This window comes from Paroedura picta, chromosome 4, assembly GCF_049243985.1.
Source record: "Paroedura picta isolate Pp20150507F chromosome 4, Ppicta_v3.0, whole genome shotgun sequence".
Lineage (NCBI taxonomy): Eukaryota > Metazoa > Chordata > Lepidosauria > Squamata > Gekkonidae > Paroedura > Paroedura picta.
The window spans coordinates 46,109,529-46,124,664 of NC_135372.1; the positions used below are offsets into that span (position 1 = coordinate 46,109,529).

At 42.2% G+C, this 15,136-nt stretch overlaps 1 protein-coding gene and 1 long non-coding RNA gene across 3 annotated transcripts in view; one reads left to right on the forward strand and one right to left on the reverse strand.

Moving 5' to 3' along the window:
• Positions 1–15,136, reverse strand: part of LOC143835305 (uncharacterized) — a 353,076-nt gene that overhangs the window by 135,184 nt on the left and 202,756 nt on the right. The gene's annotated exons all lie outside the window — the stretch shown is intronic.
• On the forward strand, positions 9–13,745 carry RGS21 (regulator of G protein signaling 21). The gene is made up of 4 exons (XM_077336290.1): positions 9–19; positions 7,206–7,282; positions 9,832–9,998; positions 13,542–13,745. The coding sequence occupies exons 1-4, from the start codon at positions 9–11 to the stop codon at positions 13,743–13,745; spliced, it is 459 nt and encodes a 152-aa protein (XP_077192405.1).

A 15,136-nucleotide genomic window follows, 5' to 3' on the forward strand; every position in this document is an offset into this window, starting at 1 on the left:
GACAAAACATGCCAGTGAAGTGAGTTCCTTATTTATGACTACGTATTAAAAAAAAATTAAAATTATAACTGTAAGCTTCTTCTCAGTTTAACTAAACAACAAAAAAAATAACTCCTTAGCCTCATTTGCAGAGGAGGAAGGAAGAGGAGTTCACAACAGATCACCGTAGTACATTAGAACATTTATAACTTGCTCACTAACTTATGTTAATTCATATGCTATGTATTCTGCGACAATAAAACTAGTGATTATTCTCCTCTCCGACTATGTATCTTTTTAAAATGCGGCACTTTACTCAAAGGACATTGCAGTCAATTAGATCCCACTTAAATGAAACAGAAAGAAAATAATACACTGCAATGAGAGTGCCAACTCTGGGTTAGAAAATACCTGGAATTCTCAGGGTAGGGCATAGAAGAGCAGAGTTTAGGGAGGGGAGGGACCTTGGTATAATGCCATGCAGTCCACCTTCCAAGGCAGCCATTTTCTCCAGGAACAGTGGAATAAACATTTTAAATAAATAAATGCATATGTTGTCTGATGATCAGTTGTAATTCCAGATCTCCAGTCCCTACCTGGAGGTTGGCAACCCTACACTGCATATCCAAGAACCGGGAGTTTTTGCCCAAATACCCAAGTATTGCTCCAATGCTGTGTGATGACATCACTGATGAATGACATCAGAAGTGACAGACATGTCGCTGCGATGTCACCAGGGCCTCCCTTCCACTACTAGTAAGCTCCTCCCCCATTCCCCACCAGTTGTTAGGAGGCTCCAGGTAACCCAAATCACAGTTTGATGAACAATAATCCTTCATTAAACTAAGCGCTGCTATTAAAAACCATCCCTAATTTTATTTTTTTGTATTTTATTTTTCATCCCACTATTCCTCTAAGGAGCTCAGGGCAGGTCAAAGGTTTCTTTCCTCCCCCATTTTATCCTTCCCAGCAAATCCGGGATGTAGGTTAGGCTAAAAGTAGGCTGTGAAGACTGGAGGGTAAAGACAGATGCACCAGCATTATATCGGTGTATGAGGCTATTAACCATTCAGCCATCTTCTGTTTACATCAGGTGAAAACTGGAAGTAGTGTAGTGATGTCAGGGAGAACGCTCTAGGATTTCCCAAAACTCTGTTGTTAAACCACAGAGCTTTGGGTAAATCCTAGAGCATCATCCCCATCATCATGGTATCACTCACCAGAAGCGACATCTTGTGCTGCCTGTGTGTGCACCGCCCCCTTTTCCTCCATCTGACTTTGAAGCATGGGCAGGGAATAGGGGAACTGCGAAGAGGCTTCCCGTTGTAGTAGAGACCTGTCCCATCCAGTGAGCTTATGACTGAGTGGCAATTGGAATGTTTCCTAGGTTCTAGACTGGCATGCTAATCATTATCTGCCATCTCCTTGGTCAGCTCTACTTCATGCACATTCTTTTATTTCTTTATGCTTTCGCCTTTGCTAAACCGAAGGACCGCAGGATTGTTTGATCTCTACCTTCAGACAGAGGCCTGAGATGTCTCTTTTTGTGTCACCTTGAGTGTTTCTAGATAATACAGACACACCAGCTTATTGCTCAAAAGGAGATGCTCAGGGTAGATGCTCCGCAAATGGAAGACCATGTCACGTTTTCTCTCCATAAAGGCTAGTACAATGGAGTCCACAGCTTGTCATTGTTACAGCATGCTTTTCTCTTCCCACACTTTCCCTTATTAGCTACTGCTTGCATACTGGAGAGATATACAGTGCAATGATGTCAAGACACAGTGTATGTTGAACCAGCTGTTGCAAAAGATCAGGTTACCAGTTTAAGCCCCAACTCTGTGTTACATGGAACGTTTTGTACTATTCAACAGGCTTAATACTTTCCCTAAAATTATCCATTCTGTGCAGTCTTCCATTTTGAATCAAATGTTGTCCACAAAAGCTTGTGCCACCTCACTGGGTTTGCTAGGTCCCACCTGGCAACCAGCAGGGGATGGGGGGACTTACCAGAAGAAAGACAAAGGCCCAGGCCAGCATTGCACAGGAAGTGATCTCATCATGTTTTGCTGTCAATATGACACTCTGGTATTTGGGCAAAAACCCTATTGTAAAATCAACTTTTACCATAGAATTTTTGCCCAAACATTAATTAATAATAATAATACTAACCCGCCCTTTCCCAAAGGTTCAGGGCAAGTAACAACATATAAACCATAATACAATATAAACATTAAATATAAACATTAAAATCATCATTGTCAGGATGTTGCAGGTATGATGTCACTTGCTGTGCAATGCTGGTGATGTGGCCTGGGCCTTCCTCTTTCATCTGGTTAGCTTCCCCATTCCAGCCCCCATTCCGTGATTGGTGACTAGAGGGCAGGAGCCAGGGGGCAGAGAGCTCGGCTGCCACCAGAGGATCTGGCAACCCTACACCACACATCTTTTAAGGTGCCACAAGATTTCTCAATATGCTGGGGTTTGTTTCTTTGCTTTAATGGTGTAAATCTGCATAACGATAATCTGCCAGAATTAAATAAATAAGAAAGGTATTTCTAAATAGAAGGTTGACAGAAGACAATAACTGGGTCAAAAAGTCCTCCAATTTTCCAAACTCTTCCCCATTGTCATAGAATTGCATTCGTATGGAGAACATAACGTAACTCAGGCCTTCCACAGATTGGACCATATCCCCTAAAACAGCTTTTATAATGAGCCCCTTTCACTTATTACACGACTCTTAAAGCAGCCATTAAAATTGAGCACTTCCAGTTATTACATTTCCAGTACTCTTGTTCTGTGCAAAAAGGGAGCATGCTATGCCCATGGCTATTTTGTCTAAACAAAGCAATATGAGTATATTATGACTTTGGTATATGTGAACAGAAACCCCGTTGTTATTTTCCCTTATGTGCTTCCATGTACAGAAGATGGAAAGAATACATGCATGATACATAATTCAGGCAAAATCACAATCATGCGTATCAAAACGATCCCAAGTAACACGCCCTCCCAAAATGCATGATAGGAGCACCAGAAACATACCAGCTGAAAAGGGCTACTGTGTTGTGCAGTCACTGAACCCACCAGTGGGAACCCTACCAGTGGGAAGTAGAGGTTACAAAAACTAAACATCGTGCTCTCGACCGAAATGTGTCCATGTTTTCCAGGAACATGAGGTATGTTCACTTGCAGACACCATGTAGCTATAAAGCCCTAGGGGTCCCATAGGCCAAGGACTTTGGTGGCTTATCTTTTGCTGTGACAGACTGTCAGAAGAGTAACTCTTTGCTTTGCTGAAATAGCACTCACTGCAATCCTATGCAGAGTTACTCCAATAAGTGTAGCCTACTGAAATCCAATTTTGTCCATTGGACCTGATTGCCTTCTCAGGGCCTTCTTTGTTTTGTTTCTCTGAGCCAGGGCAGCAAAGTTCCCAGTACGGAAACGGTCTCAGTCAACCTATTTAAAATTACATTTAAATTCCACACTTCTACCAAGAAGCCCACACAACATGCATATTTTCAGGATGAAACTCTAAGCTTTCACATCTGGGAATCTTAACTCAGATTTAGTTCAACATTTCAATCTATACCACATGGGCTTCTGTGTTCCCAAACTGTCTGCTTTGACAATGCAGCCATCTATCCAACTAGAATCTAACAAGAGTTGCCGACAGTCCAACTAGAATCTAACAAGAGTTGCCGACAGTGGCTTGGGAAATTCCAGGAGATGCCTACGGAGAGTAGAATTTGGAGATGGGGTGGAGCTCAGTAGGGATGGGATGCCACAAAGACCACCCTCTAATGCTGCCATTTCCTTCAAGGGAATTGTTGTCTGTACTACAGAGAGTCATTGTAATTCTAGAACTCCAAGCCTCAACTGCAGGCTGGCAACCCTAACCTATCAAACATGTCAAGGGGGTAAAGGGATGGTTACCATGAAAGCTTGTCTGTACATCCCCATGGCAACACCTGCTCCAGCTCCAGGTTTCACCAGTGGTGAACAGACATGGAATCCATGTATCTGTTAACAAAACCCAAAACATCTGGAGGGGGGACGGGACGTCAGACTATTGTCTACTGGGAAGTTCCCAAATTCATTTTCCTCCCTATCACTGTTCATTCAACCCAGTGGTCCCGAACAGCTGCTGAGAGTGTACATTTAAGCAACAAATGGAAAACTACCCATGTAATGAGATCTCCCCAACAGAATATGATAGGGCTTATGCAAATTAACAAATAAATGCCTTCTCAACTGAGCAGTGGCCTGATGTGGTACAAATTAAAAAGGAAGAACACAGTTTAATGCTCCAATCAGTGCCATAACTTTTGAAACCCCCCAAGATTTCTTAATTTTCCAAACACCAAATGTCAGCTTTAGAAATCTTTTCCTGCTCGTTCTTCTGTCCAACATTTCTCCCCATAAAAAGCAACTGGGAACACAAAGTTTTCATCAGCTTTTATCTTTCATTAGTTCTCAAAAGGACACATACTCCCCTATAGCTTCCCAAGCACTCCCCTACGGACCAAAGAGTTAGCTAACGTCTGCTTTACTGTCACTACAGTGGTCATTAATTATGCAACGATGATATTCTCTTTAGTCCTCACTTTTAGTAGGCTTGCCTATGCTATATGCTTAGCACGTTATTTTAATGCAAGTTAAATGTCAGATCTTTCTAAATATCCTATCCCTTCACTGGGCTTGCAAAAGGGGCTATGCAGCTCTCCCAGGGCAAACTGGGCCTTATCACCACACCTGGGCTTTCTCAACTGGTGGATGAAGGGGAGCAGAGGTAGTGTGATTCATGACAGAGGCTTGCAGGTTACCCAGATGCCTTGCAGGCTCCTGTCTGTCTGTTGTACGTAGGGTGTCTGGGACTCATAGGAACTGTAGCAACTGTGATGCTCAGCCAACCTCAATGCAGCCTCCAGACCCTATGGATTCCATGTGACTAACACAGTCATTCTCAACCTAGGAGTCGGGACCCCTTTGAGGGTTGAACGACCCTTTCACAGGTGTCACAGTAGGGCGAGCAGCTTGGCTGGGGGTGGTGGGGCACTGCCACTGTTGCTGCTAGTCCTGAATGCTCCTGCCAATTTATAACCAATTTATAACCAATTTATATACAGTCTTGAACAATGGATCTTCACGCCATTGGTCAGTTTAATTCACACCATGCCGATCTTGCTCTTTTCTGCTGCTCCAGACAGAAAAAACTCAATCTACCCTGCAAGGCTGTTGTGTGGATGAAATAGAAGAGGAGCAATGTCACCCACTTGGGGACCCCTTGGAGAGAAGGGCTGCTTGCCCTGCTGCAACCTCTGTGAAAGAGTTGTTCGACCCCCCAAAGGGGTCCTGACCCCCAGGTTGAGAACCACTGTACTAGAGGATTGTAGTTGGAGCCTAGTGGAAGAACATCAAACAGAGCATGTTCTGATGGGTTCTCTTCTATATAATTTATTTAGCCATGAAAACAAGTCCAAGGCCTAAGCTTTGGCAAATCCTGACTCACGGTCACTGCTATTGGCTTATGAAGCACTGGCTTCCCCAAAAGCAGCTTGATGGCACAAGAAACTCATACACTAATCCATGTCTGACTGGATGCTCTTCTTCCCACTACAACCCTATTCAGCTATTAGTTTGGAAGGTTGTGACCTAGAGCTCAGCTTTAATTTACTATTACCAAAACACATGGTCACACCTTCCAGTCTTTCTTATCTAGGGATAAAAGTAAGCAAATACAAGTCGGTACAAAGTACTGGTAAGACAAAGTACTGGTAAGACTGGTAAGACTCCCTTCATCTGCTTCCAGTCCTTGAGAGAGACCGTAGCGTAGGGTTGCCATCTATGGGTTGGGAAGAGGAAGGGGTTGGTGGCAAAATTCCATAGAGTCCTACTTCCAAAGCAATCATTTTCTCCAGGTAAACTGATCCCTGTCACCTGGAGATCAGTTGTAATAGCAGGAGATCTCCAGCTCCCACCTGGAGGTGCTATTTTTAATACCAGGAGATCTCCAGCTACCACCTGGAGGCTGGCAACCCGACCATAGCATTCATTTAAAAAATTGTTACTTTCCCTCTTGCGTCCCTCAGTTGGCAACTACGAGGCCAGATTGTATTCCTCAATGAAGCAGATTTGGGTCAACAGTCAGCGGCTGCCGATGCATGACCCTGCACCAAGATTAACTCCGGGAACAGAAATCGGGATGTGTAAAACTCCTTTCTGTGCCAACGCAAAAATTATTCTTCGGCAACCACTTGTGTACTCCTGGGATGCACCGAAAATTTCTGCTGCTGTCCAACAAGCCACCTGCTTAGAAATAGATGGTGAAACTATTGGAGGAAGTATTAAAAGAAATTAACACCTCTTCTTTAGAAACACTGCATAGTCAAAGATTTATGTAACAAACGAATTGGGGATGTCAGTGGGATTATGGATAACCTCAGATTCTCACAGACTATATGCTTTGGGCCTGATAGCACATACATCAAGCCCATGGGAATGCCATTTTGGAAGCAGAAAGCACTTAAAATTATTAACTAGTTTGGAAAAGATCTTATTCTGCCCTGACAAGTCCCTAGATTTAGATAAATCTGACCTGAGCTGAGAATATATTGAACTAATTGGATTCTTTGTGCTTTCTCAGAGACGGGGCAAGACAGCTCCTCCTGACACCAGCAGGAAACAAAACGAGGCGGGGGGAGAGGGAATTCTATTACTGCTTTAACAAATACTTAATCAAAATCTTGTTACGAACCAAAACTGTGAAGCAAACCATTTTTAATACCAGTAAGAAGTTGAGAAAAAGCCCATTTATCACTCCACGGTTAGCATGATAACCTTCTGGAAAGCTCTAGTCGTCGGTAGCCAAAGGATCATATAAATTAATGGTTAGCCCATTGGTTGCAGGGACGGTATTCTGCAAGTCTCTACTGAGCGAGTCAGTGATACCCCTCCTGTGTTTTATTGCTCATCCAGCCACAAAGTTTATTACAACTCTCTTCTAGATTAATAATCTAGAAACCTGTGTCAAATTGCAGTCAACATCCCCTAGGGCTATCTGCACAAGACGGCGTTTTTTGCAGGTCGATTTACGGTATGATACGGAAACCGTCCCTTACTATTGCCGTGTTGATACGATCCCTATGGATATATATGCCACCTAGAGTCTATCAGCAGACTGCATGGGCTAAAGACCACAATACTATTTTCAAGGGTAGATGTTGTTTCCACAGATCTGGCCCTAGGGAAACAATGGCGTGGATGGAATCTGTGGATACATTGCTAGCTAATAAAGGTAAGACTTGCCTGTGCAAAGGTAACCATCACAATACTGTATGCTATCCTTGCTTTGCAGATTTCAAAGGATATATTCAGAGGGGTTGGTCTGAAGCAGCAGAACAAAGCTTGAGTCCAGTGACATATTTAAGGCCAGCAAGTTTTATTCATGGTAGGAGCTTTCGAAAAGCTTATAACCTTCAATAAAATGTTGTTGATCTTAAAGGTGCCACTGGACTCAAACTTTGTTCAGATTTCAAAGGAGTTCATATGCAGTTCTCACCCTGTCCTTCAGCAGAAATGCAGTGTTATATGCAGGCCTTCCAGGACTCATTCCACTTATATAGGATAATGCACTTTCAGTGTGCTTTTACAGATAGACTTTCCTGTGCAGAACAGGAAAATTTGCTTCTAAAGTGCTTTGAAAATGCATTAACTAACGTGTGCGGAAAGGGTCCAGGTGCAAGCCTGCAACCTCAGGGAGGGGACCAAGCCATGAAGGAAATAGATATTACTTCCAGCTAAAACCTGAAAGTGACCTCATGGATGCATTAGGATTCTGCTGAGGTTGTGTTGGTTATGTTATTTTTGGGTTTTAGCTAGATGTGACTTTGACACATCCACTATGTCTCCTCCTATGCGTGGCAGTGACCATCTTAGAACATCTAAGGAGGAGATGCCTTCTTTAAAATGACCTTCTGCTGTGCATACATTATCTAAAAATGAAAATCTAGTGCTTTCTATAAGAACAGATGTTTAATGTTGTTGCAAATGTATGCAGAGTTAAACTGAATAAACAGGTACTACATTTAAACTCCTTTGATCAATTAACTGTGGTTTCTTTAATTGGGTAGCAGCCCAGTTATGCTGCTTCCACTATTCAGTGCCATAAAGCCCCATCCTCAGGTCAATAAAAACTTTGGCAATCCAGCCAGTTTCTGAGATTTTACCAGGTGTTATTCACACATTTCAAAGCATTCTCTTTAGCACAATGCCTAGAAAGTTGTTTTCCCCACAATAGTCTTAGGAAACTGAATTGTCCAAAGAAGGTCTCTGTTGTATTTAACAAACTATGGTGAAAACTATATTGCCCATGTAGGTCTCTTTGGAACGTAAGAAGAGCCTGCTGGATCAGACCAACGGTCCATCTAGTTCAGTATACTTTTTCACAAAGTGACCAAGACATTTCCCTGGAAGATCAGTCAGCCTGAGGCCCTCCCCTTCTGCTCCTTTTGTCTGTCCTGAACATTTCTCAACGATTTCACTGGGTGCCCCAGAGGGGGAGGGAGGCAGAGAAAGTTTCTACTATCCATTTTCTCCACTCCATACATAATTTTATAAACCTCTATCATATTTTCCTTTAGTCACCTTTTCTAAACTGAGTCCTTTCCTCACAGGATAGGTCAGGGGTAGTCCAACTGCGGCCCTCCAGATGTCCGTGGACTACAATTCCCAGGAGCCCCTGCCAGCGAATGCTGGCAGGGGCTCCTGGGAATTGTAGTCCATGGACATCTGGAGGGCCGCAGTTGGACTACCCCTGGGATAGGTGTTCCAGCTCCCTAATCATCTTGGTTGGTCTCTCCTCTGTATTTCTTCAAGCTCTACAATGTTCTCTTTGAGATAATACTTTGCAGAGTATTCCAAATAAGGTTGGCCCATAAATCTATATGGGGGCATAGTTTCATTTCATTTCATTTCCTTTTTTTTTAAAAGTAAATCCTAGCATTAGGCTTTTCTTTTTCACTGCTGCCACACACTGGGTTGATAGTTTCACTGAGTTTTCACTATAACCCTAAAATGTGTTTCAATTTCAGTGTTAGCCAGTTTTTTTTGGGGGGGGGGGGGGCGTTCTTCTCATATGCATCTCATTACAGTTACGCATGCTGAAATTCATTTGCCACATTGTTGCCCCCTGACCCCAATTAGATCCTTCTATAACTCCTCACTATTTGCCTTGGTTTTCACCATCCGGTATAATCTAGTATTATCTGCAAACTTAGCTACTACATGGATCACCCCCAATCCCCAAACATTTCAGAACCAATTCAATAGCAGTGGTCCCAAAATGGATCCTTGTGGTAGCCCACTGTCCACCTCCTGAATTACAAGAATTGCCAATTTATTCTGACCTTCAGCTTCCTGCCATTTAGTCACTTTTTAATTCATAATTAAGAAAAAGGGCCTCCGCAGCACTTGGGAAATTAGTTCCCAGCAGCTGCCATCCTGACTAAAGGAAATGAGAGCTTCCCTAACCCATTAAAAAGGTAACATCTAGTTTAGTCCTGAACTCAGTTCTATCTGTAGATTCAATTACTGATTTCAAATCAGTAATCACCCCAACAGCTTTTTCAGCATGCAAAAGTCATATCTGAAGAGGAAAAAGCAGAGCCTACATAGCAAGTGAACAGCCCGTATAAACCCATGAAACCTGCAGAAACCTGCAGAGAAGAATGGAACTTCCCCACCAGAAGTCAACCATTTGCAATCTTTGATTACTCAGCTGCCTCCCATTCCACTTGTGACTGGATGGACTGTTGATTTCTCAATCTGTTTGTCATATTTCCGCAGAAGGTCTGGCTGCCTTCAGAACTTTCCTGAAATCAGAGTTCAGTGAGGAAAACATTGAGTTCTGGCTGGCCTGTGAGGACTTCAAGAAAACAAAGTCGGCAGTTAAAATTGCCTCAAAAGCTCATCAGATTTATTCAGATTTTATCCAGGCAGATGCTCCAAAAGAGGTAATCAATTTGTGTGTTCTCCTAAAAGGTTGATTTCAGCTGCAACACTCTGGATATCAGCTTCTTTATTAGGAGGTAAGTAAATGCATCCAAAGTTTACCTGTATTGTGCTCCTGTTGGGCACTGAGGCAAAGACAAACATATCCATACTATGGTATTTCTGGAAACTCTAGCCATGCATACTAAGAAACAAAAATCTCTTAAGTAGAATTTATACGTAAACCTTAAGCTGCAATTGTTGGCTGAATTATATGGGAACTAGTAGTAAAGCCCATTGCATGCTTAATACAATGGGTTCTAGCTCATGGTTTGGTGTGGGTTTTGTGTTTCACTTGGAAGCTGGCAACCCTAAGAGAAGGTCTCTCTGTGCCAAGTCAGGTTCAAACACACTTAGGAAGTGCAGAATTTCAGAACATAAACCGACACCTATCAGGCAACCTTACCTCCTCTCTGCAATGTTTTCTTGACCCAAAATTTTCAGAGGATCACTGATATCCACTAAACATAGTCCTCCCTGGGAGGGGGGAGTGCTAAGGTCAATGGGTAAATATTTTTTATGATTAAGGAATCTCTGGAAAATAGAAAATGTCTAATGCAAACTAGGCTATTCTCTGACGCAAGAGTTCACAACAGAGTTCATGTTAAGGATAGACCCATTTATGTTTTCTCTTTTTTAAGGGGGGGAGCGATGACATATAAGTGGTTGAAGCTCAGCTCCTTCCAGCAGTTCTTGGGTAATTTGAGAATCCCCAAGTCATATGGAAAAAGTCCATGCTGTGGTTTCCATCCCCTACCTGCACTGCTTCTGAGAGACACTAGGGAACCATTGGAATTGGAATGAGCTGCTGTGTGGAAGTATTCCCTCTTGCCTAGGGCTTCTTACCTTACCCAGCCATCATAGGAAGAAGTTCAGGTTCCACTCTACAAAGAAGAAGAAGAAGAAGAAGAAGAAGAAGAAGAAGAAGAAGAAGAAGAAGAAGAAGAAGAAGAAGAGTTGGTTCTTATATGCCGCTTTTCCCTACCCGAAGGAGGCTCAAAGCGGCTTACAGTCACCTTCCCATTCCTCTCCCCACAACAGACACCCTGTGGGGTGGGTGAGGCTGAGAGAGCCCTGATATCACTGCTCGGTCAGAACAATGTTATCAGTGCCCTGGCGAGCCCAAGGTCAGCCAGCTGGTTGCATGAGGGGGAGCGCAGAATCGAACCCGGCATGCCAGATTAGAAGTCCGCACTCCTAACCACTACACCAAACAGGCTCTAAGGAAGTGTTAGAACACTGAAAAACTTAATTACCTGATAATTAACTGTTGAGTTGCCATTTTGTGGAGCTTAACCAGAAAACCAAGTCATGGTTGAACTCTATTTATTTGTTTGTTTATTTATTTATATTTATATACTGCCCTCCCCGGGGGCTCTGGGTGGTTTACAGGAAACAGGAAAAGATACAGATAAAATATAGTAATAGGTGATAACAGTAATAACATGGTCATAATAATAACATTAAAAATAGAAATTGCAAGAGCCTCAGCTCAACTCTTACTAGGACCCAGTGGGTAAGGCTGATTAGTGTCAGTCATAGTGGGGGAGGGCTTGGGGGCCAATTAGAAGTGATGGTTTTTATGACTCAAATACCATTCCCACACAAAACAACCCTCTGCATTGGTGTTCTTAGAGAATCAAACAATGCAAAATGTTCCACACAAAATTTTGCCTCCACCTTACTCCATGTTTTCTGACTTCTGTTACAGCGATGTTCTTCCCCCTTCAGATCTTAACTCAGATTCCAAAAGATGAATCCCCAAATTCAGTTTTCCACCATGCCACCATTTTGTCTTTTAAGTCTCACATATTCATCCTGACTGCCATCCTTTTACTGTCTCCTCAGGTTGTAGATTTAGCAATCTGCTTATTTTTTTAAAGTGTAAAGTTAAATGTGTGACAATTTTCCACTCATAGTGATATATCAAGGTTATACTCTGGAGACAAAACAGGCAACAAAGTTTCATGTAGCCTTCTCCATGCAATTACCTGTCCATTAAATTATTTCTTTTAATTTCTTTTTTTTTTATGGGGAGGGAGTAGGTTTTGATGTCATGCACTTGTATTGCTTCTGTATCCCCCCCCCCTTCTCTTCTAGCATAGCTTCAGGTGTGTTTACTTTTTGTATAATGTTATAATGTTATAACATCACTGCATATGCAAAACATATAGTGGCAAAGTACATGAACACACATTTAGCATGCTTGATAATTACTAAATTGCTATATCCAGTTCAAAGATCACCAGGAGGAGCAGATAGCATGTTTCATAATTATTAAATTGCTGTACCCTGTTTGGTGATCACCAGCCATTTCCATAGTTGGTGACTAAGGAGGAGTAGAAAACTTCTGAAATGACAGCAACTTTACTGTTCCCTACACATCCAGTGGTTTTTTTTACAGTGTTATGATATTATAATGTTATTGCATATGCGCCGCCCCCCTCCCCAGGAGGTTTTATTGCTGATGAAGTACTTGACAACACGGCCACACAGCCTCTTTTCAAAGGATGCGTGGAACACATGCAGAGGACTAGATCCGAATTCAAGAAAAAAATTCCCTGAAATAAATGCTCTTTTGTTGGAGCATCAGATGAAGATTCAGCTCACTAGGAAAGAGTGGCAACAATGAGGTACAGAAAAGGTCAAACAGACAAGATGAGGATTCTCCTTTTTCTTCTGTCCATAAAATGCAAATTATAAATTTGTGCCGCCTCAGTTTGCCTCGGGGCCATGCAGGGAAAATAAATGTTGCTTAATACGCCAATGTCCATTTTGGTTCACTGCTCAGAACTGGGCTCCCTGCTTTTTTATTAGTGCTTTAAAAGGGAAAAGACATGTCCCTTAAAAGTGCAATTTTCCCTAATAATAAATTAGGAAGTCCATTTCAAATAGTAAACTAGACTGAACCTGGGGCCTTCTGCCTGCCAGGCAGGTGTTTTACTATGAATCATGGTCCCTTGCTTAAGATCCCCAGAAAGGTAAAGGTTCAGGGTTAACTTTGATAACTTTGATTTTCTCCCTTCCTTAAATGGCCCAAAAGTGAATTGAGGCTACACATGCCTGCAATTTGCATTTTTTTCTGGATGGAATGAGATGCCTGATTTTCCTCTCCCCTGTTTGAATACTTATTTGCCTGAAGGATCTATGCATTGAAACCCAATTTACAAAGCTTAGCAAGCTGAAAGAAAATAAAGCAAATACTACCTTTTCCCCCCTACAGTATGAAAAGACAGATCATTTTCTGTAGTGCTATGCACTTAGAAAACATTAAGCATTTAAAATTAAAGTAGGCGAAGAAAAAGAAGAAACAATAATAGAATCAGTTTCAGAGTAGGGAATCAAATTAAAATTAGTACTTAATATTCTAGATATTGAAAGCACAACCTTCCTGCCACTTTGCATCAAAGGGTATATTTCAGGAAGCAATTCAAATAATATTTGCTTCTGGCTTCCAGACAGATCTTCAGCAAAATAAACAATTTGTGTCATTCTATTCCCGGCAGATAAACATTGACTTCAATACCAGAGACCGCATCGCCCGGAATATTTCTGAACCTAGTCTTCAGTGTTTTGATGATGCCCAGAGATTAATCTACAGTCTCATGGCTAAGGACTGTTTCCCAAGGTTTCTGAAGTCAGAAGCTTACAAAGAATTGGTAAATAAGCAACAGACTGGAAACCAGAAAAGGTGGCTGCCATTTTTGTAAAGGGAAAGTTCAAAAGCATTTCTGAATCTGGTGAAACTATGTCTTTTACAAGTAGATGTAACATATTGTTTATCTTATATGGCAAGATCTGAACTTCCCAGATAGGCTTGCAAGTTGAACTTGAAAGGGCCACATGTTGATTTTTATTTCATTGCTCATTTTAATGCAATAGTAATTAAGACAGCTTCACATTTGTCATTTTTGTATACTGAAGGGACACTTTAAAACACCCTCAGTGGGTAGGCTAGACACTGAGCACAGCACACAAGGACCCTCATGCCCTCTTACGACCTTTCAGGTAAACTGGAATATGTACCCTACACAAATGTCGTCAACTAACCGGAACTGGACCTCAGCGCATGGGCAGGGACGAACATAGGTGTTTGGTTCATAATAAAAATTCTATATGTAGTTGGAGCGTGTTCAGATCAGTATCTAATTTACCATTCCTTGGCAAAGTAAGTGAATGTGTAGGAGTGGGCAGCTCCAGGCCAAATCATCAGTTTTCTTTGCAGGCTGTGTTTGGACTACCTGAATCACTCTAGTAGAGTGGTCTTTAAATGCTCCAGACCATGGACCAATCAACTGTAAGCATGTGATAGGATGTCATAGGATGTGACAGACATGTGACAGAAAGAGAGAACAGAATCATTACATCACTGGTGTCAAGGCTAGGACCACAGGCAACAGACCAAGAGAGCCTGATACAGGAAACACCATCTAAACAACCGAGGAGGAGAATTGTAGTGAGGACAAGACAAGGACCAGAGCCAAGAAGCAATCATCTCCATCTCTTGCCTGCTATTCTGCGGAGCATTCATGTAAAGGGAGGCAGGAAGAATGGCACTCATGCTCTCAACACATCCATGATAACAGGCAGAAGAATATGGCATTAAGAGTGCTCGGGATATTACCTGGAAGTTTTGACTCAGAAGCTGAAGGTATTCCTTACTGTGAAAAGGATTCAGCAGCATGACCTTACTTGACCATGGTTTCCAACTGGATCACCTGCATAGGCTGAGGACTGGAGGTACTTTGTGTTGCAGCAGTTCTGTTCCTTCCTTGGAAACGTATCAGAGGGAAGGAATGTGAAACTATTGAATGGGGGGCATGAAGCAAAAAATGCATTGATCCAGGACCTCTGGATCCAGCAGGTTTTGTGACTGCTGAGATCATGGCAAAGAGAGCAGGAAGCATCCAAGCACCATTCCAGCATACATGGAACTAGCTCCAGATGACAACTTTTTCCTGGCAGCTTTCAAATGATATTGACTGAGTCATCAGACCAATCAAAAGGAACAGCCATCCCTAAAACACTACCTGAACTTAGACTTAGCTGAGAATACTTTCCCCCAAGTGATGTTCTATATTGAAATGTCATCGGTATTATA

Excerpts from the sequence above, each read along its gene's own strand:
- RGS21 (XM_077336290.1), top strand. Across the intron at positions 7,283-9,831 it reads TACATTGCTAGCTAATAAAG|AAGGTCTGGCTGCCTTCAGA; the intron begins GTAAGACTTGCC and ends ATATTTCCGCAG. Across the intron at positions 9,999-13,541 it reads AGGCAGATGCTCCAAAAGAG|ATAAACATTGACTTCAATAC; the intron begins GTAATCAATTTG and ends TATTCCCGGCAG.